The sequence below is a fragment of the Fonsecaea nubica genome (assembly GCF_001646965.1).
Source record: "Fonsecaea nubica strain CBS 269.64 chromosome Unknown Scaff33, whole genome shotgun sequence".
NCBI lineage: Eukaryota > Fungi > Ascomycota > Eurotiomycetes > Chaetothyriales > Herpotrichiellaceae > Fonsecaea > Fonsecaea nubica.
In genome coordinates, this window is record NW_019173706.1 from 160,533 (window position 1) to 184,418 (window position 23,886).

The 23,886-nt window shown below is 54.7% G+C and overlaps 9 protein-coding genes across 9 annotated transcripts; 4 read left to right on the forward strand and 5 right to left on the reverse strand.

Annotated features, from left to right (window-relative positions):
* Positions 1-291: 291 nt before the first annotated feature.
* Positions 292-1,656, forward strand: AYO20_05594 (hypothetical protein; the record flags this gene model as incomplete). Its single annotated transcript, XM_022643888.1, has 1 exon — positions 292-1,656. The coding sequence occupies one exon, from the start codon at positions 292-294 to the stop codon at positions 1,654-1,656; it is 1,365 nt and encodes a 454-aa protein (XP_022500129.1).
* A 1,274-nt stretch (positions 1,657-2,930) lies between these two features.
* On the reverse strand, positions 2,931-3,968 carry AYO20_05595 (hypothetical protein; the record flags this gene model as incomplete). The annotated part of the gene is made up of 1 exon (XM_022643889.1): positions 2,931-3,968. The coding sequence occupies one exon, from the start codon at positions 3,966-3,968 to the stop codon at positions 2,931-2,933; it is 1,038 nt and encodes a 345-aa protein (XP_022500130.1).
* Positions 3,969-4,723: 755 nt separating this feature from the next.
* Positions 4,724-7,140, forward strand: AYO20_05596 (hypothetical protein; the record flags this gene model as incomplete). The annotated part of the gene is made up of 3 exons (XM_022643890.1): positions 4,724-5,827; positions 5,896-6,613; positions 6,677-7,140. The coding sequence occupies 3 exons, from the start codon at positions 4,724-4,726 to the stop codon at positions 7,138-7,140; spliced, it is 2,286 nt and encodes a 761-aa protein (XP_022500131.1).
* Positions 7,141-7,343: 203 nt separating this feature from the next.
* AYO20_05597 (hypothetical protein) lies at positions 7,344-8,508 on the reverse strand (the record flags this gene model as incomplete). The annotated part of the gene is made up of 2 exons (XM_022643891.1): positions 7,344-7,436; positions 7,501-8,508. 2 exons carry the CDS (start codon positions 8,506-8,508, stop codon positions 7,344-7,346), a joined length of 1,101 nt encoding a protein of 366 aa, XP_022500132.1.
* An 856-nt stretch (positions 8,509-9,364) lies between these two features.
* AYO20_05598 (hypothetical protein) lies at positions 9,365-11,220 on the forward strand (the record flags this gene model as incomplete). The annotated part of the gene is made up of 7 exons (XM_022643892.1): positions 9,365-9,537; positions 9,592-9,693; positions 9,748-9,809; positions 9,860-9,951; positions 10,008-10,147; positions 10,200-10,405; positions 10,487-11,220. The coding sequence occupies 7 exons, from the start codon at positions 9,365-9,367 to the stop codon at positions 11,218-11,220; spliced, it is 1,509 nt and encodes a 502-aa protein (XP_022500133.1).
* A 423-nt stretch (positions 11,221-11,643) lies between these two features.
* AYO20_05599 (hypothetical protein) lies at positions 11,644-14,922 on the reverse strand (the record flags this gene model as incomplete). The annotated part of the gene is made up of 5 exons (XM_022643893.1): positions 11,644-12,676; positions 12,731-12,768; positions 12,814-12,909; positions 12,964-13,846; positions 14,525-14,922. The coding sequence occupies 5 exons, from the start codon at positions 14,920-14,922 to the stop codon at positions 11,644-11,646; spliced, it is 2,448 nt and encodes an 815-aa protein (XP_022500134.1).
* A 708-nt stretch (positions 14,923-15,630) lies between these two features.
* On the reverse strand, positions 15,631-16,620 carry AYO20_05600 (hypothetical protein; the record flags this gene model as incomplete). Its single annotated transcript, XM_022643894.1, has 1 exon — positions 15,631-16,620. The coding sequence occupies one exon, from the start codon at positions 16,618-16,620 to the stop codon at positions 15,631-15,633; it is 990 nt and encodes a 329-aa protein (XP_022500135.1).
* A 3,484-nt stretch (positions 16,621-20,104) lies between these two features.
* Positions 20,105-21,306, forward strand: AYO20_05601 (hypothetical protein; the record flags this gene model as incomplete). Its single annotated transcript, XM_022643895.1, has 2 exons — positions 20,105-20,443; positions 20,536-21,306. 2 exons carry the CDS (start codon positions 20,105-20,107, stop codon positions 21,304-21,306), a joined length of 1,110 nt encoding a protein of 369 aa, XP_022500136.1.
* Positions 21,307-21,440: 134 nt separating this feature from the next.
* Positions 21,441-22,938, reverse strand: AYO20_05602 (hypothetical protein; the record flags this gene model as incomplete). Its single annotated transcript, XM_022643896.1, has 2 exons — positions 21,441-22,762; positions 22,890-22,938. 2 exons carry the CDS (start codon positions 22,936-22,938, stop codon positions 21,441-21,443), a joined length of 1,371 nt encoding a protein of 456 aa, XP_022500137.1.
* Between the last annotated feature and the right edge of the window lie 948 nt (positions 22,939-23,886).

Genomic DNA, 23,886 nt, shown 5'->3' on the forward strand with positions numbered 1-23,886 from the left:
CTAGTGTGTCAGGCAGATTGGAGCACTCCGTACGAGGTACTGTGGTGAACAGCCACAGGTGGATTCCTCTGGTTGCCTAGCCACTTCACACACCGCTTGGGATAAAATAGTTTGCCGTCTCATTCTGCTTTTTTGTAACGCCTACAGCAGGCACCGAAATTCATCCCTTACCCCGTACATTGCGGTTGGCGTTCAATTCTTCGTCAGGCAACGACTGCCCCCTGAACATTCTCTGGCTTGTACGAGGTATTTCGGGCAGTCATCTGGCTTCTGCAAGTCATACCACCCGCAATGGCCTCCGCAGCTCCGAATAGGAAGTCCATCGAGATCTTTGCTCGATGGCGACGGCTGACTCAGTCGGAATCTGCGCAGGACGAGGTCGTTCGGGAGATAGGTTCTGGAGATGGCCGTTCCCTGTTGTCAATCTCCGTAAGTCGGCAGGGTCAGACAGGAAACCAGTCGTGGACGAGCCCTGCAGCCTTCAAAGCCATATTCAATCCAGAACACGACAACGGCGCGATATTTGACTCCATCGTTGCGCCTGCTATCCCGCGAGTTCTACAGGGTGGGAACTGCAACTTTTTTGCATACGGACATACCGGCAGCGGCAAGACACATACAATCCTGGGTTATAATTATGACGATGAGAAAGAGCTCGGATTGACTCTCGCGGCTGCTCGCCAACTTTTTGAGGCAATCCACGTCTTAAATGAGGACAATCCTGCCGAAGAGAAGCTGGGAATTGGCTTCAGCTTGTTCGAAATGCGAAAGAAGTCGGCCTTTGATCTTCTCAATCGACGTGTAGAGTGCCACATCAGAGAAGGCGCCGATGGCAAGGTTTACATCCGCGGGGAAACTGAGATACTCCAGGGCGGCAAAGTCAGGGTCTGCCCAATCGTCAAGCAACCCTGCTGGACCTATGAATCTTTCCGCCGAGAGCTAACTCAGGCCCTTGGCCGCCGAGCTGTAGGCTCATCGACTCTTCACGACCAGAGCTCCAGGACTCACGCGATCTTGGAATTAGAAATTATCTGCCAATCGCTAGTAGATGCACGTCAGGCTGTAATAGAGCGGCAGTCAGAGTTGGTCCCCGTGGGAAAGCGTGCGACCGACGTCCACCTGGAGGAGCAGTACAAGGGCCTCATCGCCCGTCCGGAGGGTGGATGGGCATACAACCCAGATTATAAGATCAATCAAGAGCGCATTGACGCAGCCGAAGCCGAGAAGGCTGTCTGCGAGGAAAGGGTTGCTGCTGCAGAAGAGCTGGTGGATAAGATTCTCGAGTCGTGTGCATCTCGCTGCCTGGGTGCCAAGATGGTATTTGTCGACCTTGCTGGTGCTGAGTATCAACAAGAACAGGAGAGCGTTCGACCACAACTGGCCAAGCAGACCCCTCAAGAGCGCCAGGAAGGTCGTCAGATCAACACGGACCTGCTAGCACTGAAGGAGGTGATGAGGGCCTGGTCCAAAAATCAGCAGAGAATACCATTCCGGTCGTCGGCACTGACCATGGTGCTCCGCGAGCATTTCTTGAGTTCGGAAAAAGGAAATTCCGCCATGATCGTCACCGTCTCACCTGCGAGGGAACAGTACTCAGCCACACTGAATTCTTTGAAATACGGAAGTCTGGTTGGCGTTGCAGGCAACACCAGGTAGTGGCGGGTCGACATAGGGGGCCACGGAAGAGCCGACAGCCAAGGTAAGTCAAGGTAGGCGTTATGCTTAGAATGGGCTGTTAAATGAGTGTATGAACCCAGAACGACAGACGAAAATTAGAGGTTCTAGCTATACGACAGGCGCGGGCACGGTCACTACTGTACATCGCCACCCCATGTCACTTGCCTCGGAAACCACCTAGAATACCAAGTATGTCGCTGGGTGTTCAGCCATCGGTCTCGTCGCCGCACACCAGCCTTCTTTGATTTCCTGGGTCGGACTGATAAAGCTGATGGATCAACTGCTCATGAGTCAATTTCAGAGTCGTGTTGAGAAACGACCTGGCCTGGCAAAGCAAACGACATCTTCTGCGGTGAGCTTCAAATATCAACTTGAATTAATCAGTCTGGCCTAAAATTGGTTTCCGAAAGCCTCACCTCTGATTTGAATATATCGACCCCAGCTACCGAAGTCACGGAGGACAAATCGAAGAAGACTGGGACCTCGTCCAGCAGCGCCGATATTGGTCAAGGTTCCCAGCCCCTGGCCGCCCCTAGCCTTCCTCCCTGGGCCCGATACACACCTGATCCTTCACCTTCCTACTGCTTCGAGGGCGTCTCATCCGAATGGACCCAGTGTGCCGTGACAGTAATGGGATCCGTTGTTTTCACACTCCAGGGTTTTCAGTGAGTTCATCCTTTTCACCTGACATCGTCTTTTCACGGCGGGACGATCTAGCATGCTGATCCCGCAACCTAGACGGTGCTCTCATAGGTCTAGTGACCCAATATCGACGTGGTGAAGTGCCGCTCTCGTTGGAACGGGGAGAGTGACGTGATCTGACGGCGCCGACTGTCCCATCCGTGTTGATCGACTCGCTAACTTCTCTCTTTCGAAGCGGCCTCGAAAGCGCATTCTGACTCTGCACACGACAAGCCCTGCTTGACGCTTTGCCATTCGAGCTCAACGACTCCTTAGATGCCCTGAAGTGTTTCAGTGGAGCTCATTCCAGCGATGTTATTATATGCAGTGACCACCGTTGGGGTCTTGGGTCCCGGTGTGCCTTGTTATATTAGTGCTGGCCACGTGGCGGAAATGGGAAGGGGGATAATGCAAGGAGAGCTACAAACAAGGAGGATGGTCGGCATAACTCTGGTAGGGTGAGCATCGGCGAAATAAGGCGCCAATTGTAGGGATGTCATACCTGAAGAAGAAAAGCCTAGTGAAGCCTTCATTGATACCATCCATCAGCAGGCAAGTTATAATATTCGAGACTAGATGGGCAGATTTTCTTGCTTCTTATCGAACTCCACATTCAGGAGCCAGGCCATACCATCAAGAGTCATCTCTTTAATTTTGCGAGAATGGCTAGCTGGCCACGGTGGCGATACCCAAGCTGTGTGCCCCTCTCCCTCGAGCACGGTCGACTTGACTTGCACCCCTACCGACTCTGACAGCCACTTGGCGTAGATCACAGAATCGTCACGAAATTGGTCGAATTGTCCGCCATAAACGAAGACTTTTGGTGAATGATCCTGAGTGATCTTTGGATCAGTCAAGTCCAGATTGACCGGCGAGAACCAGGGAGAGTCGAGAGTAAGACGAGACTCGAGATCCAAACGTAGCGCTTCGTTAGCGGCCTTGTATTCGAAGTTGTCTTCTCTAGATCTAAATAGGTCTCGATATCGTAAAGGAACGATGTCTTTAGTGATTAAGAAGGGTAAACCTGAGAAAATTCCGGTGATGGGGCTTCGAAGAGAAGACAGTCCGACAAAGTCTTTGACGCCTGCTCGGGCTGCCCCAGGTATGCTTCCAATGACCGCAGCCGCCGTGCCGCCCGAACTGAGGCCGCCAACCACAAAGCCGCGACCTAGATTGACCTGAGCTCCAGCGTCTTTCAAGACACTATTGTTCAGGTTATCGCCATCAGACAACCACACGCACACATCCCAAGCTATCTGCACGGGTGCAGGAAACGGCTGCTCAGGGAGCTGATTCAGGGTTGGACATGCCACCACACAGTTAAATAGCTCTGCAAAGCCGCGAGCAGGGGCTAAAACTAGATCGGGGCTGCACACTGACAGCCCGCCACCGTGAAAGTAGACGATGAGCGGACACTGGATGGGCAACTTTGCCGGCGGGCTGGGCCACACCACTTTGGTTCTGTTCGCTTGGGCACCTGCCACGGGGATATCAATCCATGCCTCATGCAGGTGAGCTGGACATGGACCAATGTACTCGAGGCCAGCAGCCTCAGCTTCGGCCATAGCCTGACGCTGCTCGTCTACTGACAAAGATTTGTTAGACGCCATTATTAAAGCAATGAGAACAGCGTTTCCGAGATGGTAGATAGAAGAAGTGTATGAAAATGGACAGAATTTGGCTCTCTTGTTAATGTAAGAGAAGCCCGCGGAGGCTGTTAGAGAGGTCGATAGAAGGAATAAACTAAAGCTAGGTAGCGACGGCCTCCAAGGCACTTCCCCAGATCACGTGAGGGATCCCAGGCAAGGCTTGGCAGACCGTGACACTGCGGCTCTCACTCTCGTCTGGGAAGACGGATAGGCCAGACCGGGTATGGTTCCTTTAGTTCTACAAGAGCCTATAGAGCCAAGGCTGTAGCCCTGGAGACGATGACAATCATTTTATGAATGCACTCGTTATCAGTCAGCTGCGGCCACTTTCCGGTGTAGTTGCCACCAGCCGCCTGCGGTTCTGCGGTTCTTTTGCTGGCCACAGTGAACGCCGTTGGAACGCCGAAGTCCCACCCCACAACGTGCGTATCCAGAATGCTACGGCGACGATTAAGCGCGGAGATCCTAGTCCTAGACACTGATTAACGCTTTTCACGCGTTCGAGGTGCGGAGAGATTGCTCACTGGATATGGCAGGCTTCCTATTCGCTGAGGCCGCCTCCGCCAATATCGCAGTGTCTTTGCATTGATTGATGGCCATCCCCGTCGCGCTCACCTGCGAGAGATAAAGGTTCATAATGCCAGGCTAAGAGGGTGGGTGTCGTCGCCTTGTCGCCAGCATTCACGGTCGACCTTCAGATACTTACTCCTTCTACCATGACTACCATTGTGCCAGTCCCGAAAGATTATCCCAAGGAAATCATTGGTTATGCGCAACCTTGGATCGTGAGCCCAGGGGATAACGTCGACATCAAGGTCTCTTGTACCGAAGCCAGGTACAATTACCGCACCGTCCGCGTCATCCAGGGCCACGAGGGAGAGAAAAGCCCACGGCACAAGGAAGAGGAAATCACAGAGATCCCCCGCGGTTCTCGCGATGGTCGATACCAAGTGGCTCACATCGGCTCGTATGGCAAAGTCAAGGATATTGGTCTGACCGCAGGAGACGACGGGCTGAAGATCTCCGTCTACGTGCAACCATGGCTGATCCCATGCAACCACGTCCAGGCAATCGTCTCTACTTTGGACGTCTCGAGCAAGACTGGAATTGACGTGGTCCTCGATCAGCAAGGGCAGGTTGAGTTTTGGGTCGGATGTGGCGCTGACGTCCAAGTTGTTCGTTCCGGCTTCACTCCCGTCAAGCGGAGGTGGTTCAAACTCGACCTGACCGTTCGTGGAACGCAACTGGAGGCGGTCTTGACACCGAAATCTCGCATTACCGAACCGGCAGCAAAGCAGAGTGTGTTCACCGCTGATTTGAAAGGCGCATTCAAAGTCGCCGCGTGTACGCCATTGCTCGTGGCGGCCAGTCGACAGGCGTCTCCTCAAGACAAGTTGCAGACGGCCGTTCCGACAAACAAGTACAACGGCCGACTCGACTCACTCGAGCTGAGAGCAACGGGGGCACGTGAGCGTGTCCTCGCCAAATATGATTTCGCCATCGAAATCTCGAGTGATCGTTTCTTCGATGTCTCTCAAGCCAAGCGGCATGGTGACTTGGTCAACGCGCCCACCCGAGCGATGAAGGGCCACGACTGGGATGGATCGGAAACGGATTGGACAAAGGCAAAGTATGGTTACGGAGCCATTCATTTCCACGAAGACGATTTGGACGATGCCGAGTGGGACACGGATTTCACGATTCAAATCCCCAAGGACGCCAGATCGGGCGTGTACAGTGTCGTGATCCGCGGCACTGACGACGATGTTGGCGAGAACGTGGTCTTTTACGTGAGACCGACTCCAGAAACTACGGCCAAGGTGAGATACCGTTCGAAAGAATGATGCAAGACGTGGGAAAACCGAGGGCGCTAACAAGATTCTCATAGGTAGGGGCTAAGGTCGCCATAGTCATGTCCACCTTTACCTATCTCGCCTACGCCAATGACCACATGTTTGACCCCGACACACCCGCTCGTGCTGAAATCCCTGCTGGTCTCGACAACCTGGAATTCTACAAGGACGAGACGTTCTACAAGCAAGATCGACGCAGAGACCTCGGTCTTTCCCAGTATGACGTCCACAAGGACCACAGCGGCGTCGTCTTCTCTTCCGCCAAACGTCCATTGCTCAACAACCGACCCGACTATATCAACTGGTCGGGCCACCGTCCTCGCGAGCTCAGTGCCGAGTTGATCATGGTCGGATTCCTCGACCAGTCGGGCGTGCCGTACGATGTGGTCACTGACCACGACCTTCACACCTACGGCGCCTCCATGCTCGCGCCCTACACGACGGTCATTACCGGGTGTCACCCAGAGTATCCTACTCTACAGTCATATGCGGCCTACGAAGGATTTGTGCAGCAAGGAGGAAACATGATGTATCTCGGTGGAAATGGTTTCTACTGGGTTTCGGTGACAGACCCAAAACGACCATGGCGGTCAGAGGTCCGCCGTGGAGGCCAGGGAGTGCGCACTTCGTGGCAGGAGCCTGGCGAGCGGCATCACTCTCTCAACGGCCAGCAAGGGGGCCTTTGGCGGGATTATGGCAAGGCGGCGAATTACTTGGTGGGTATCGGATGCTGTGGAGAGGGACATGGCGCAGGTAAGTGTTTTTATCTTCAACATCCCTCTTTTCTTCAACAGTCTATCTAACACGAAGCCCTAGGTGTCGCATATCGTCAGACCGAGGATCTTCGCAAATCCCATCCCGAACTGACCTCGTGGCTGTTCCGTGACATTCCCGAAGACCAACTGATCGGTGAGAATTCTCTGGGCGAGTACGGTGGCGGCGCCAGTGCCGACGAGATTGACCGCGTCGACTTTGCCTATGGCAGTCCCGCCAACGTGGTCGTGGTCGCGTCCAGCGTCGGCCACTCTGACGATTTTGGCCTCTTCCCAGAAGACGTCAGCTTCCCCATCCAGGGCACGCTGGGGACCCAGACCAACCTGATTCGCTCGGACATGACATACTACGAGACGAGTGGTGGAGGGGCAGTCTTTTCCGTGGGCAGCATCAGCTGGTACTGCGGACTGGGATATAACGGGTACGACAACACGGCTGCGCTGGTGACGAGGAACGTGTTGCTAGAATTTGCAAAGGGGCCCAAAGGAACTATTATCCAGCAGTAGAAAAGATGTGACAGAGCTTAGAGAGGTGAATACTCGGTACAGCTTTTTCTCATTCCTGTGTCATGATTTGTCTATAGAGCTCTCCCACCCTCTGGGTTCTGTACCTCGGAAGCCAATCGTGCTCTCTCAAATTCGTATTATATTCATTTGATGCCCTCATGACAATGTCTATGCATTCCTACCACATCCTCCGCTCGTACTAACTAGGTGTACTTGTTCTTTTTGTGCGCGACGCGCTCGGCCTCGGGGTCGATCGTACTGCGGGGATCTTTGAACTCGAGCCATCCGAGCATGGGCTGGCGGGGGGGTTAGCAGGAGAAAATGGAATCAGGGAAAACTGAGGGGAAAAGGCGGGCTCACATCACTCAGGGCGTAGCCCATGATCTTCTGGATCCTGACGGGAAGGGTTCTGGCAATCTCGGGCGGCACCGCGAGGTACTGGTTCTCCTCCTGGCGCAGCCACCCGCGGGTCATGAAGCAGCTGAACAGCAACCGTTCCTCGTCGGCGGTGGTGTTGGCGCTGCCGCCGTGGTAGCAGCTCGAGAGCATGATGAAGCCGTCGCCGGGGTTGAGTTCGGCGTAGTGGGCGAAGCGTTCGTCAGGCGGGTGTTCGGTCGCCTCGAGGTGGCTGGCCGGGATGAACCTGGTGGCACCGTTGGCCTTGGACGTCTTTGTGCCGGCCACGAAGAAGCCGATGCCGTACTCGCGCGAATTGGTGCGCGGGTACACGTCGACCCGCGGCCGGTCGGCGTAGTGGATGTCGTCGTCGCGGTGTAGCGGTTGGTCGTAGCTGTTGCCTGGCCGCACGGAAAAGGCAATCGTGTTGTTGAGCTGCGGTGGCGACACGTTGAGTGTGTCACGGTCCCCATACCACGGGTAGCTCTTGGTCGTCAGGAAGCGCTCGCACACGGCCTGGTAGAGGTCGTTGCCGACCAGGTCGATGGCGAAGGTGCGCGATTTGGCGCACAGCCCAAACGCCCGCCGCGTGGATGGCGGGAAGAAGTTGTTGTCGGCCTCCCAGGGCACGTCAGCCTCAAGATACGGCCGCACATCCCGTTCAATCTGCGCAAGCGACTCCGGCGACAGGATTCTGCGCACCACGACGCCGCCCACGGCCCTCAGCCCTTCGACCACGTCATCCACCTGCGCATTGGCTGCGTCGAATTCGGGAACCGCGACATGTTTGCGGGCCGGCCATGCCTTTAGATCGCTCCCAGCCACCATGCGCTCGTACGAGATGAAAGCCTCTTCATGGCGCACCGTCGGAGGCGCAAAGGACGACTTCGTCCCGTAAGAAGGAGCCGCCGCCGGTGCGGTCTTCTCCAACACGGCCACCTGTGTGATCTCTTCCGTCCCGAGGCTACCCATGATGTGAGATAATCAGCAAATACTGGCCAGATAAGAGAGAAGCACTCGTGTTGTGTATCAACAACTATCAGTCCGACTAGACGCTTTTCCTTTTTATCTCACCCAGCGATAACGCGGATGATGCCAAAAAGGGAGTCAGCAAGTTGCCCATCGGCATGAGGAAGCAAAAGACAAATCAGCGAGGCAGATCATGTCTCTTTCATTGGTGCACGCAGTTTGTTCCTGCAGCAACGAACACGTCCAGCGACATGTGCCACGTCTGCCACGTCTGCCACGTCTATCAGTCTGCCCTGTATCAGGCTCGCTGAGTTGCTGGGACTTTGCTGGATAGTGGCAATTTGTCCGCTCCGAGACCGCGTCCTTGTCAATTCGCCGTCGAAACGCCCTCGAAACACCGAGGAAGATCGACTTCCCCACGACCTAAAAGTGTCTAGCGGTATTATAGAGAGTCTTCTTGCCACCTTTGGTCATCATCTATTCCCGTTTCATCATTGGATTCTCTCATCTTCGACCCAAGTACCATGTTGACCATGCTCCCCACCCCAACGTGGCGCTTCCGCTCAGTCGCCGATCCAGAGCCAGAGATTGCAATCCCGGCCGCAAGCCTTGCTCGCGCTTGTCGACAGCTAGATTGATGCCCCAGAAAGGAATCGCGTGGCTATCTCCCCGAGGATAGGCAAGTGGTCCGCCATCTAATTCAACTGACATATCGCGGCTGGGCAACTCTTGATCAAAAGATGCATATATATGGAGTCGGGGGATACATGAGAGCCAACCCTTACCAACCTCACCTGACCGTTCTGTTCAAGATTCATCCAGGAGGACGACAATTCTCGGTCACATACACTTTGGAGAGATGGCCAACTCGAGCGCCCTCAAGGGCAAGCTGCGGTTGAACCGCCCCTTCAACCAAAATTTTCTCATGGGATGTATCCTCGCTTGTCTGCCTGGGATATACCTGGCCTTGACGGGTCTGGGGGCTGGTGGAGGTCAACCCACTTCGCAGCACGTTGCATCCATCACAAACTCGTATGTGTCAGGGCTGCTTGTGAGAGGGGGTGTCGAGATCTGACGTTGGTATAGCATTCTTTATGGCGTCTACACCTTCTTTGGATGGTGTGCCGGCACGTTCCTGAACTACTTTGGCCCAAGCATCACCGTCTGTATTGGCGGTCTTGGCTATCCGTGAGTTCTTGTATCTGTTGTTGGAATGACAAAAGTACTGAGTTCTCTTGCCAGTCTATACGCCGGTTCCCTATGGGCTTTTGGAAATGGTGTTGACCAAGCGTTTCCACTGTTTGGTTTGTCACTTCCCCCTTTCGAGAAGAGAAACCCTTGCTAAGAATTATAGCCGGTGCCTTTCTCGGATTCTCTGCCGCCCTGCTCTGGACAGGTGCCGGATTCATCCAGTTCGCCTATGCAGAGGAGAAGGACAAGGCCAAGGTGAGAGATTGGGAGAACGAACCACGACGAGCTGCAGAACTAACGGACTCACACAGTACATTACGTATCAATGGTCTTTGTCGGCCGTCGGCGGCACCATCGGATCGCTCATTGCCTTTGCGGCCAACTTCCACAAGACCAGTGTCGATGGCGCCTCCGCCGCGGTCTATATCGTTTTCATCATCATCATGTGCATGTAAGGAATGCCACGAGCCAAAGCTGCAAGAAGCACTGTCTGATCTGTCTAGTGCCATTGTCGGTGCCTTGCTGCTGTTGGTCAAGCCCAAGAACGTGGTCCGCGACGACGGGCGTCACATCGCCGTGTTCAAACAGCCCAACATCAAAACCGAGATTGTGGGCGTGTGGAAGGTCATGTCAGACCCCAAGATCATCATTCTCCTGCCGGCCATGTTTGCCGGTGAGATGATTCTCGCTCCGGCGAGTAGTATCAATGGTGAGTTTACTTTACACACCCGCTTCTGCAGGGAGCACCAGTCAGATTGACAAAAGACCTGGGTTAACACTTTTTGGACAGGCTACTTCTTCAACCTCCGAACACGATCCCTGGCCAACTTGCTGTTCAACTTCATCATGATTCCGGCACCCCTGTTGCTCGCCTGGGTCATGGACAGCCCGAAAATCAAGTCGCGGAAGATGCGCGGCGTGGTCGGGGTGACGGCGATCGGGACCATCACCATGGCGTCGCTGGCGGGCGTGCTGGGCTGGATCTGCGTGCACGACATCGACCGACACAAGACGCCGCCAGGGGCGGACTGGACCGACGGCAGCGCGGCGGTCGGCTACATCTTCCTGTACCTGTTCTTCGGCATCGTCGACGCGTGCTTCCAGATCGTGGTGCAGTGGACGCTGTCGGCGCTGACCAACGACCCCGTGCTGTGCGCTCGCTACGCCGGCGCCTTCCGCGGCACCGTCAGCCTGGGCATGTGCATCGCCTTCACCCTCGACGCCCGCACCGTCAGCTACAAGAACCAGATCATCATCCAGCTGTGCGTCTACGCCCTGGCCCTGGCCTCGCTGTACTACGTCATCTTGACCTACGTCAAGGAGACAAACTACTTTGCCGAGGAGAACGTCATCGTCCCCGTCGCGTTCGAGGAAAAGGCCATCGTCGAGGGCCTCGTCGCCGACGATGTCATCCGCCGCGAACGCGAGCTCGAAAAGATCGCCCGTGGCCTCGCGCTTGACGAGGAGTCCAACGAGTCCAACGAGGCCGTGGCCGAGGCGGAGACCGTCCACGTCAAGGGGTAAACAGGTTGCAGTGTGGACGAGAGGTCGGGGGCCAGCAAGACGAGGTGGGCGAGGACGAGCACGATGTGAAAATAGAATATAGCGATAGTTCCAATGAGCTTCACGAGGCTATCATAAAAGACTTCTCAGTGGCTACACTCAGATATCGTCCCGGTTACCGAGTACATAGAGAGAGATGTGACCCAAATCAACCGCGTCCTAACCTCGTGGAATATGGTAAAAGTCAAGCTTGGCTTCTCATACATCTGAATCAATCAATTAAATCCTCTCGCGCATACTGTAGCACGTTACTGCCTGTCTATCTATCTATCCTTGGATCAGAAGAGAGGGACTGGGTTCCCCGGGTGCGTGATAAACACACATGCATCCATCCATCCATACATACATACATACCCTTCTCATAAGTAAAGTATCCATCCTGCATCATCGAAATTGCTGTTGATGTTGAAACTGCGCCTGGTCGTAATACATGTCCCAGCCCCAGCCCGCATTGTCGTCGTGGGCCATCATCTGCGCCTGGAAGAGAGGGTCGGTAAAGTACATTTCGGGGGCCCAGTCGGTGTGGGCGCCGTTGGATCCGGCCAAAGATTGCACGGTGGCGTCTTCGAACGGTTCTCCTACCTCACCGGCGGCGGCTACGGTGGCACGACCAGTAGGGGTTGGGATGGAGGGCCTTTGGCCGTGATCTGAGCCGTCCACGCCATCGTCGTGTCTTATCGTTGTTGTCGCAGTTGCCGATACCGGACGTCTTCCTGTCCGAGAACGCTTATTCATCTTCTTGACCAAGTCCTCGTAAAACATTTGAGCCTGCTGGGCCACGGACGAACGGCTCCCCAGCTTGCGAGCCCACGGAAGACCGCGCTGCAGGTTGCGCACGCCGGTACGCGAGGTGGCCGGATCGGAGCTGTTGGCCTGACGCGCGTGGAGCACCATGGCCAGGTCGAATTCGTGGATGCCAAAGTTCCACAGCGACCCCAGCAGGTCCTGCCGGTCGAGATCTTCACAGACATGTGAGATGTCTGCGGCCGCGCGGAACATGGTGTCAGTCCCCTCGGGAAGCAATGTGCAGAACCGCAGCAACGCCGCTTGGTAGGTGATGTGCAAAGTGGCTGTCCACAGAGTGAACCCCGTGCCTAAGGCACCCCCGCCCCCGCCGCCACCACCAGCAGAGCTTCGAGGTGGTTGTAGAGTCGTCGGTATGCCCTTGTGCCACTGTTGCAGCTCGGTGAGGAGCGCCAGGGCTCGAGAGTTGCGGTCGAGATTGTTGCCTCGTCCACCGCCCTGGTGGTCACGGTATCGGCAGGGTCGGAGTAGGTCCAACCAGCTAGATATTATAAGACAGAGGTTGACTAATTCCAAAAAGAACCGCGTGTGTTCGGCCGACGGTAGTGATCCAGGATATTCGGGCTGAAAGTCGGCCTCTGTCAGGTATTCGACGTCGCAATCAGCGAGGTTTCTGCAGAAAGATTAGACAAGAACTCTCAAAGGGACAAGGGCCGCGATCTCTCACATGGCTCTTGGACGACCCCACTCGAAAGAACACAACGTCTATATTGTCAGCACATATGGTCATGATCGCGGATCAGCACCTACATCGTGGACAAAAAGCGACCACCAGATACGCTTCCACTGTCTTCGCATCGGTTCGCTTGCATTGGCTTTGCCCAATGCACGGTGCATCCCTAGGCCCTGCGGAGGAGAGTCAACACAGATCACCCTGGTGAACGACGGGAACCACCTTACCTGTGCTATCCTCACGGCGGTGCCGAGACACAGCCACATGTTTTGCAGCGTGTCGTCACAGCTGTCCGAGACAAATGTGCTAAAGAGGAGGTGAGACTGGACCAGCACCAGACGGTCTTGTTCAAATCTGTTCTCGACCAAGGCCTTGGCTCGGCCGTACAGTCTCCAGGACACCTCCCCGTGAGGAAGTTTGAGATTGGGATGCTCGAATGTCGTTGATCCGGAGAGTAAGACGCTGTGTAGGAGGAGAAGGGACACGTTGGACGGCTTCGGCGCGGCCGAGTATCCTTTGAGAAAGGCGGACCTGTCGAGGATGGGCAGCGTGGCGTGGACGCGGTCGAAAAAGGCCGCAATGAAGCTGTCGGCCACCTCAGGGCTGGGGAGGGTAAATGAGCCGTACAGGTCGAGGACGGCGAGTTCGGACAGGCCCATGCTTCGGGGAATTCCCCCGTGGGCGCGTTTGAAAAAGGGGGCATCACGATAGTGGTAGACGTCGGTCTGGAAGCCGCGGCCGAATTCGTTGGCCAGCAGCCTTGCGACCGTCGTGTAGTTGTCGTTGAACGTGACCTGGTAGTCACTGATGGCACCGAGGGAGAAATCTTGGGCCACAAAGTCCACCAGGATCGAGGTCTCCTTGGAAATGTCGCCAAACCCGCCGGGAGACACCTCGATCCTTCGTGGGCTATCTCCTTCCCCCAAACTGCCAAACCGTGCTCGGATCTCGTCCAGCGCCGAGGGGACTGTGATGCGGTCGACCTGTTCGACCGCCTCCGCAGGACTCGACGGGTTTGTGGCGCTGGCGGTCTCGTTAGTTCTAACATCGCTCAATATCGGCGGCGTGCAGTGCCAGTTGTATACCTCGGCGCGCCCAACGTGGCTGCTTCTACAGCACGAATAGGCCGTCTCCGACGTTGAAGCCGGTCGCAGGACAGACCGGAATCTTCACACCGCGTACACGGGTGGCCTCGCGTGGACAGGTCACATCTCACCTTGCGGAGATGGCAGCTCGTACATGCCGCCGCCGCGGACTTGGAACCTGGATCGCAGTGAGTCAATCTTCCATGAGGCAACAAGCGCACAAATACCTGTCCGGCCGGACCGCTGCGGAGTGGTCATTGAGCGATTGTCAGGGAGGAGCAAGCGATGCCATGGATTTCAGGCTGGTAGATTGTCTCGATTACATCCCTCGTACGTTTTAGTATAGTGCATTGGGGGAAAGAGAAGTGAGGCAAAAGGGCGCAGGGTGGCACAGTGCTTCGTAGTAGGTCTTAATGGGGGCATTGGGGTTGTATCGGGTTGGTTTTTGGGGGTGAAGCTAATAACTAGTGGTGACTAAGGGAGACGCCCAGTGGCACCCAATGGATTACCGAGCGCCCAAGTCCTCCATTGGGTAGGCGGGGTTTCCTGGTGCGGGCAGCACCCTGGCAGTGTCACATGACTTCGCGTACTTGGCGTGCGACGCGGGTTTCTCGAGGACTTCGAATTCCATCTCTCATCCCTCCATTTGTAGCCTCCAGTCATTTCCTCTTGCACCCTCCCTCCCCACTCCCTCTCTGCTCACAATGTCGCCTCGGCCTGAATCTCGACAATCATTTCAGGAAAGCACAGCTTCGATGAGCCGACACACGTCCAGGTTGGCCGGTGACCAGGGCACCGCTCGCGCCAGATCTTCATCATGACGGGTTCAAGGTCGGTGTCAAGCATGAATGTCAGGAACTTGTGAACGCCCAGCAGGCCCTTTTCGACGCCGGCCTTTTTCAGCGCCGCCTCGACGCAGTCAAACGCCGCCGAGATCTGGGCCTCCGCAGACGTTGTCACCACCTTGCCCGTCTTCAGGTCGCACCCTGCTTGACCGGCCGTGATGACGATCTTGGCCGACGCAGGCAGTACAACAGCCTGGGAGAAGCCGTGGTTCTGGGAGAACTCGCCTGCGGGTCCGTCGTATTGATAGAAGCTCATCCTGAACGCGTTTAAAGCTTCTCGAGTTGTGTTGTTTGTGTGGTCTCCTGTATGTCATGTCAGTGAAGGGAGACGTGTATAGGAAAGCCTGAGAACGACATGCCTGATTGTATTTTGCGCGGCAACCTAGATCGACTTGAATCGAGCAACAGCAATCAACCCTGCAACTTTGGATGTGGACGAAAATCAAACAACGATCGGGAAGGTGGTATCATCTCGGGTTCCTTATAGCATCTCCAAGTGGAATAGTCTTCACATGGCTCTAATCTTCGATAATCTTCGACAAACAGCTTCCGATTCCCGCCAGGGACCCTCTTCAGAGTTCCACAATCCTGGGCACTTGAACTTTGGTCGGCCACCCTCCGCTAGAACATCGCTTCCAGTACCATTAGGACAAGCCCGCCGTCTACGCCACACCCGTCCGACCGATTTAATATCGGTGTTCCACACGGTAACTTGGCCGTTGAAACGCCGTGACGCCGCCGAAGCCTTATCGACGAGAACCCGACTCTTAGTTACGTGCGATGCGAGGCTGGAAGGCACGAAGACCTGGATTGTCCTGCAAGGCTAAGGACACATCTATCAGCACGTGGATAAATCGGGATACATGGCGGCTGAATAGGGATATGTCTACAATATACTTCAACTGGCTCCACCACGAACGCGAAATCAAATTCGATAGTTTATGGGATATGAAAAGTGACACTATCAACTTCCATAATGGTCAATCTTCTCCTTGGCCTGACCGCCGTTCAACAACAAGTTTCGCGGGTCGTCAAAGTCAACCCATCCAAGCCAGGGCATCGACACGGAATAGCCAATGATCTTCTGCAGCCGGGCGTCGTACTGCCTGACGCTGTCGAGCGAGTTTGCCAGGAACTGGTTCTCCTCCTGCCGCAAGGTGCCCTTGATCATGAAACAACTGAACACAAGCCGTTCTTCGTCGGTGGTGGTGTTGGCGCTCCCTCCGTGATAGGCGGACGCCAGCATTATGAAGGCATCACCGGGCTCTAGCTCGGCATAGTAACAGAGGTCCTCATTAGGCGGCTGCGTCTTAGCCCAGAGGTGACTGCGCGGGATGAAGCGTGTAGCGCCATTGGCCCTGGTCGTCTTCTTACCGGCGACAAACAGTCCCACGGCACAATCGCGGCCGATCGTGTAGTCGGTATGCGAGGCGAGCGCCGGTAGCTCGTTGTGGTAGTTCATGTCATCGCGGTGTAGCTCCTGGCGCTTGGCACCTGGTGCGATGGAGAAGACGATGGTGTTGTTGACCTGTGGTGGCGCGACCGACCGCTCAAGTTTTTGACCCAGCCAGGCATCGTGTGTCGAGGAGATGAGTCGATTGCAGACCTCTTGGTACAGCTCATTGCCGAGTACCTTGCGCGTGAACGTGGGCGACTTTTCCACCAGGCCCGTCACCCGGCGCGTCTCGGGCGGGAAGAAGTCGCCTTGCCACGGTTGATCTTTGAGGATGTACGGACGCACGTCGGCATCGATGTTCTTGATGTCGTCCCGGCTGACGAGGTTGCGCACGATACAGCCTCCGGTGCGGATGAGCGACTCGACGACGTCGTCAACGGTGGCACTGCTCGCGTCAAATGCGTCGACCTTGGCCGCCCTCGAGTCCTCGGCCAGGTGCTTGGGAAAGCCTCCCGCCGGCGCGTTGGGGAGTGGTTCTTCGAGACGAGACGGCGACATATCGAAGCTCGTTAGGATATCTTCAGGTTCAATCACCGAGCGATTCAGATGCTCAAGCAATGCCGCCTGACCTTTTTATGTCCGCGGCCTTGTCTCTTGATCCCACGTTGTAGGATTTTCAAAGTCAGGGTCAACGGCTGTGCCGCTTAGCTAATGAAATGAGACAGTATCGTGGTATGACACCCACCACCCAAGGGTGCCCGGACACGCCCCAGTCCGCCTTTTAGGTGGCAGAGACCACGAACATGGTAAAAAGCCGACATATGCGCGGGAGGAATACTTCGTTCCGTATGAGGCAGTTGAGATTGTGGGGTCAAGATGGGGAGAACGGAGAGTCGCCTCTCGAAAACATTGGCTGTGATGGTACCAACACTGAACCGTGCTGCCGGCGATTCAGCGGACAATGCGCGGCGCACAGGGGCACGAGTGGATCTTGGAGATACACACAGCATTTCCACTCAATCCCCAACGACAATCATGATGCCGCAGACAGGTCGGCTTCAAGTCCGTTGTTAGAGCGAACTGTTGTCCAGGTCCAGCCAGGTATGGAGAACGACCCTGGGCCCTAGCAGTCTGCGCAGTCTGAACATCACATTCCTGCCCATGAGACTGGGCATGCTTGGCTAGGATGATATCTACGGCTGAAATGATCTTGGCCGCGTCGAATCGCCGTCACTGCCGACCAACCTCCACAAACACGTGGCAAGAGAAGGACAAAGAGACATCGAAATTCCGACAAAATAAATGCCATGTAGATGTCAGATACTGAAGCGTCACGATCTATCAATCATCTAGACCATCTCCACGGTCTACACAGCCACAGAACATCAACATAGTCCCTTTCTCCCTGAACGAGGCCGTTGAATGGCCGGGGCACCGAGCAAGTCAAGGTGTTGGCCTATGGGCAAACTAGCAATGAGTGACCTGCTGCCCCAGGCAGGCCGAGATCGAGACCAGGACACCACAGACCGGCCGCGAAGCCAACCATCATGCGAGAGCAGATCGAAAGATGCTCATCCGAGATTGAGAGATGGAAATTCCGCCGTGCAGCCGAGAATCCCATAGTGCGTGTCGTGATATCGGCAGTCCACCAGCGCCAGCTCTTCTCGGCCACTCAACGGTCAGGACGAATTCAGGTCATACTGCGTACGAACAGGCACAGTGTCCTGTAAGAAACAGCAGAGTGTCGCCTCGTCCACGATTGAACCCTGTGTTCCTGCCTTGTAACCACTTATCCCACCACCGGAGGAAATCTTGTAAGAACCCGATCTGCGGACCAGATGTGGCGAAGTTGGGATACACATGCGTCCATGGTCCTGTCGAGCCCGTGCACGGGACATTCGAGGCGTTATAACATGAGGAACACCGCGTTCGAGTATCCCGCAAACCATGCACCGACGAGATAGACGCAGCGTTGGATGGCAGAGTAGTCTTCGCGGACTGAAGCGTGGTTTGCGGAACTCGTCGCGTCGCTGGTGCTCATGCCATTCGACCATCCAGTTCCAGCTGGCTTCCAGACAATTCATCCACAGGTCCCGCCACTTGTCACCGACTAGGGCCGGATCAGGAGGTGTCGAGGCGATGCTGAACATCGTCGCGCATTAGTCGAAGTCGTCGACCAGGAGACAGCCGTCCCCATAATGCACGTCGTCTACATAGCGGTCATCGGTTGAGCAGAGAGGATGGACCCCTTCAATGCAGGAGGGCGTCGAGCTGCCACTTGCAACCCGTTAAACGCACCCCACGAGACCCTGATCATGCCAATCGACCCGGAACGTCACTCTTGAGCGGCGATCCACTGTGATACCTCGAAGGGGATCGTCCTGTTCCTTCTGGAGATATTCGCCAGGGAAGATGCCATCGGAGCCACCACCGCCTCTCGCATGCCGACGCGACCACAGGCATATCCATACGAGGCGACTTAGGAGTGATTAACAACGTCTCGTTCTGCCTTTCCATCGCGCCTTCGGTAAGGTATGTACTAGAGCATGGCTGGCCCTAGGTTTAGTATGGTATCTTCTGGCTGACAGATCATGGCGGACAGGACAATGTTGTCGAACAGATGGATCTGAAGGACGATATCGTGGTCATGTTGCCCTATCGGACCTTCAAGAACCACGAACGGGTGTCCTTGTTGGACGCAATAAGAAAGCAATGGTAGAGAGGGTGTGGATTGAAGTTAAGACAACAATACCAGGAAGATACATCAGTCTCGTTGCACACAATGCCACATACGATAAGAGCAGGGACCTGCCACCACTGTCAGAAGAGACGTAAACAATATTCTCTCCCTTATCTGCAATGATCACTCCAGATCCTCAGCCCGCGGTGCCGCGACAGTAGCTCACATGTGTAGTATATCTACCGTTGTGCGATCTAGCGACCATCTCGCATCATTTCTCATCTCGCTGAAGCTTTCGTCCAAGATCCGACAAGTCTTTTGCCAGCCAAAGACCAAGGCTGGTTGGGTGGAGGGCCAATCTTATTCCCCTTCAATCCTCAGATCCAGGGACGGCGTTGGTACCTCCCAAATATTCCCCCTTTGGTCGTTGGTGGGCTGTTCGTAAATCTTGATAGGAATCGTCCTCCTCCACCAGACGCATGATACCCGTTCGAGTATCAAAAGGGAGATCGTGGAGTGATCCGCTCTAATCAGTCAGTCTGATCCTCACCCTCACCCCGCCCTTTCTCCTTTTCCATGTGCCATGCCCGGACCCATGCATGCCTTACAAGGACATGCGAAGTGTGCCGTCTCCTCGGTATCCTCGCGTCATTGGATCATCGAGCGGCGTCTAACCCGAGGTGTTGAAGTTCTGGAGCGCAAGCGTGTAGAGCCGAGGAGGGGGGTATGTGTCGCTCTGCTCGCATTGCTAACTACATTCAGGCATGGTGACCAAACTCTCGTTTTCTCCCTGCCTCCTTCCTACCTCCTAGTTCGATCGGATTCGAGGTCAATACGAGTGGTAGATAACAAACTATTAGTTAGTCTCGGGATTTCTTATCAGTGGCCAAGCGGCGAGGCTGTTCGAAGCACCAGTCAAGAGCCAAGAATGCCACGAATGCATATATTTACCGTAAATGGAACAGTGTGGTCGGTACAGTTCGACATCCAGGCGCTGGGAAGCATTTTGCAGAATTTGGCTTGGTTCCGGGCCTGGAACTTGTGACCCAAATCTTCCTCGCGGGGGGAGATGGATGGATCAATCTGCCTGTCTCGTACTGACTGGGGTACAACAACGATATCAAATTCTCCATGAATATACCTGATCGAGATAGATAACCATGCCGCTATCTGTAGATCCCCCTCTCCCGTCTAGTCTAGGCCTTCAGTGACACAGGAGACGGAGACGTGAATGTACCACTACTTCAAGGTCCAGTGTCAGAGATAAAGAATGTAACAAGCCCTTCGACGACACCAACTGCTCACACCATACCAATAAGTGAAGCCCATACAACCAACTCCTCATCTCAGTGACTACCCGAAATGGCAGCCGACATCGCAACTCCCCTGACTGCCATCCCCACGGCGACGGCGGCAGACGCAGCAACACTTCTCAATGACCTCGATGACCTCGACCTCCCCGACTTCGACCCAGCAATCCACCTTGCGTTCCAACCACCCGCCCAACGCCACACGTTTGGCGAAGTTGGCCTCCCCAAGCCGCCGCACAATGTCCCCGATCTGTGCTACACGGACCCGTTCCCCCTGTTTTCCGCCGAAGGGGTGCGCATCCTCCGACGAGAGATGCTCAGTAAGCCGATCTTGGACAGGTACCTCAAGTCGTGGGAGCGGGCTCCGGCGTATGTAGCTGGTCATGAAAAGGTTGGTTTTGATTCTCTGTTTCTAACGAGCGCACTCGAGAGAGATAGAGTTATAGAGAAACGGGGGTTTGAGGCTGATTCTGAGAGCGATAGTCGGCAAAGTTCACGCTTCAGGCATGGCAACATCCCGCCACTCAGGCTGCCATCGACAGAGCCGCTGGATTTCCGCTCCGTCGACTCTACAAGACCGGCGACATCGGCATGCTCAACATCCAACTCGGCCCCGAAGGGTTGGCGGGCGTCTATAAGCTCACGGAGACGCCCCTGCCACCACAATCGCCGCTGGATTTGGAAAAGTCCGTGTACGACAACGTCCCGATCGACTCGTGGCACAAAGACCAGGTCCCCGTCGTGTGTGTGGTCATGCTGAGCGACACGAGCGCGATGCAGGGCGGCGAGACAGCGATCAAGACCGGCGACGGGTCCATCGTCAGAGTCAAAAGCCCAACCATCGGCGGAGCTGTCATCATGCAAGGCGGGTGCACCGAGCACGCGGCCCTGCGAGCGACCAATGTCCCCGAACGAATCAGCATGGTGACCAGCTACACGTATGCGGATCCCAATATGGACGACCGGTACTCTTCCCTGCGGAGCGTCGACCCGGCAAACGACGACATGGCCCTGATGATCAACCTGTTCCTTAAGGACAAGCTCACCCGTCTTCGGGGTCGCATTGATCTGGTTTTGGCAGGCCTGGCCGAGAAGGAGAACACGGGAGAAATGATTCAACGGGACGAGGTTGAGCGATGGATCAAAGACCAAACGGAATTTCTGCGGCGCAGTGCATGGGAAATGTTTGAACGGGTCCCAAATTTCCTGCATAAGGATCCGCCAGAGGACGTTATCCAGGATTATCTCAAATAGAGTCAACAGTTGTAGATTGCGGGCGGAATTCTCCTGCCCAAACATGATTGATCAAGCAACGATTCCTCATGGTGTCTTCAACAAATTGTTTTCTGTTCGTTGACACGACACACAGACCAAACCAGCACATTGGGTCAGACGGCGATGATCGGAGTGCCTTTCTGTTCCCATTGACGAGCAAGGAGTGTCCAGTCAGAATTCGAACTTTGCCAGAGCTCCTGGAGAAAGATTGAGATGTTGGTATAGTGTTCAAATCGCGTGTTCGCCGATAACCTCTGGCAAATCCCACTAATGAACCCCATGCGGTTTTCGTCCCCTCGGCAAGAGGTTCCAGCGATAAACAGAGGCCATGCTAAGTTATGCAAAGCCTCGTTCATGTCCTCAAACTGGTCTAGCACTTTGAAAAGCTCATCCGTGTGAAGTACCATCTGTCGTTCCCCGTCGTTCTCGGAGGATGTACTCAGACGAGTCAACGCGTAGAGGATTCCAGCATGGTGGTACGCTTGGACGAGTCGAATAAAGTCCCTTCTGTGCAATGCGGTCAGCGTCTGTGTGAGCGTCCCTGCAGCCAATAAAGTCGAGCCGCTTGCAAGCTTGAATTCCGCTTCAAGATTTTCCACCTGTCGCGCATGCTTGGCACTATGGAAAGACGTTACGGTGATTTGGTGTAAGATCTTGAGGAAATCACCAAAAGGGACGTCCGGTTGTGATAGATGTGGCAAAATAGCGTGCTGAACGTGCTCGTAGTTGAACAATGTTGTGCAGCACAGAACATCGTAAATGGCCAACTGGTTTTTCAGAAAGATGGTGAGGTCATCATCAGGAGGTCGTTTCAGTGCCAGTGAATTCATCAGAATCCGGGCGGCTTGCCGGTGAGATTGTGCATGAGACAATTCAGACTTCACCAGCGAATGGTTTGAGAGGATGAGCATCGCGGCCAGAACGTTCGCAGTGACTCCTCCGTTGACGTCAATTTGTGGATCGTCCACATTGCGTTCTGTCATCTGACGCACTCGTTCGGTGATCATGAGAATCGCAGCTTCGCCCGTGGAATGGGAGAATCCAGGTGGCAGGGAGTCTTCATCTTGCATGTGTTCTGCGGAGATGGTAAGAAGTGCCAGACGGAGGATCACATCCTTCTCTGCCAGAGGAATGACCAAACGCTTATACTCATTCTTGTCCGAATCAAGCCAGACCATCAGTGGTGCAATGTTGGCGGCGTAGTATTCAAGTAGACGTTGTGCTGTGGAGGGTGGCAGCTGCTGAGCCAAGGCAAGACCGAACTGATAGTTTGGGGTACAGATTGCTTCATCATTGACTCTCTGTAGAGGTCGAGCATCCAGGTTCAGAGACTGAGTATTCTGTACATCAGGCGCGCCACGGCCTTTGAAACGACCACGGACAGCAATGGCATTCGTCCAACGGAATCTTGGTCCGTAGCCAGGGCATTCAACACCTTTTCGTGCACATTTCGTGCAGAATGGCAGGGTACGGTCGCAATGTATTCGCCTTCTGTTGCACACACGACAGTCTGATGAGGTTAGGCTCAGATAAAGCTCCAATGCCTCTAAGTCCTTTCGTACCTTTGGTTGCCAGTGTGTTTGATGGTGGGCTTGACTCTCCGGCCACCATCGTGGTGATTACGGCTCCATATTGCACTTGATCACACAGGGAGCCTTGGATGAGCTTCGAGTACCATTGGAAGGTCTATACGCTGGTCGATAAGGTATCCATGGCAGATTGGAAGGGTTCTCCTGTCTAGAACGAAAGCACGACATCGTGGATTGTGACAAGGCGACTGATAAGAACCGAAAGTGGAGCCTGGCACGTGCCTGGCAAAACAAAATGCCAAGGTATGGAAAGAAGCCCTTGGACGCCGAGACCACCTTGGCATCTGCACTCACGTAAGCAAGCGAGAAAATATCTGAGTATATATATCTCTTTGCAAATATGTCCTTCAACAATTGTCCTGTTGCGCAGTCAGTTGTATCAAACCATTCATTCGGAGAGATGGCCGAGTTGGTTATGGCGTCAGGTTAAGGCTTCAGTCTTGACACCACGTTTCCTGATGGGGCAACCCGCGTGGGTTCGAATCCCACTCTCTTCATTTTTGTTTTTTGGGGTCCTCAATCTACGACGATCGATGGACCTGTTTCAAGGGTCGAATTACTCTCTTCTTTGTTTGGTTGGACCTTTGTATTCTTTTTGGCTCCTGTAAGTAATTACAATGACTTCGAGCATCCTGTTGTCGAAGGAGTCCGTCACTTCTGTGCCTATCGAAATGGTTGTTTTCTTTGCTCTCCGAGGCTTCATTTAGCAACACCAAGCATCAAGTACAGTGTCTGAGGGTGCCTTGGGCTTCATTCAGTTCTGCAAGGCTTGCCGATGATGTTGTTAACAGACATACACGGCAGCGGGCCTGCCCCTAATCACTCTAACACTCTCATCGATCATCATGAAGCGACAGCTCTAGCAATGACCGCCAAAAACCTTTGCTTTCCTGCAGTAGTGGATGATACAGAATCCCAGATCTCTATCGACCTTGCGCTGAACCCTTGTTCGTGTTCGCCCAACTGAGGT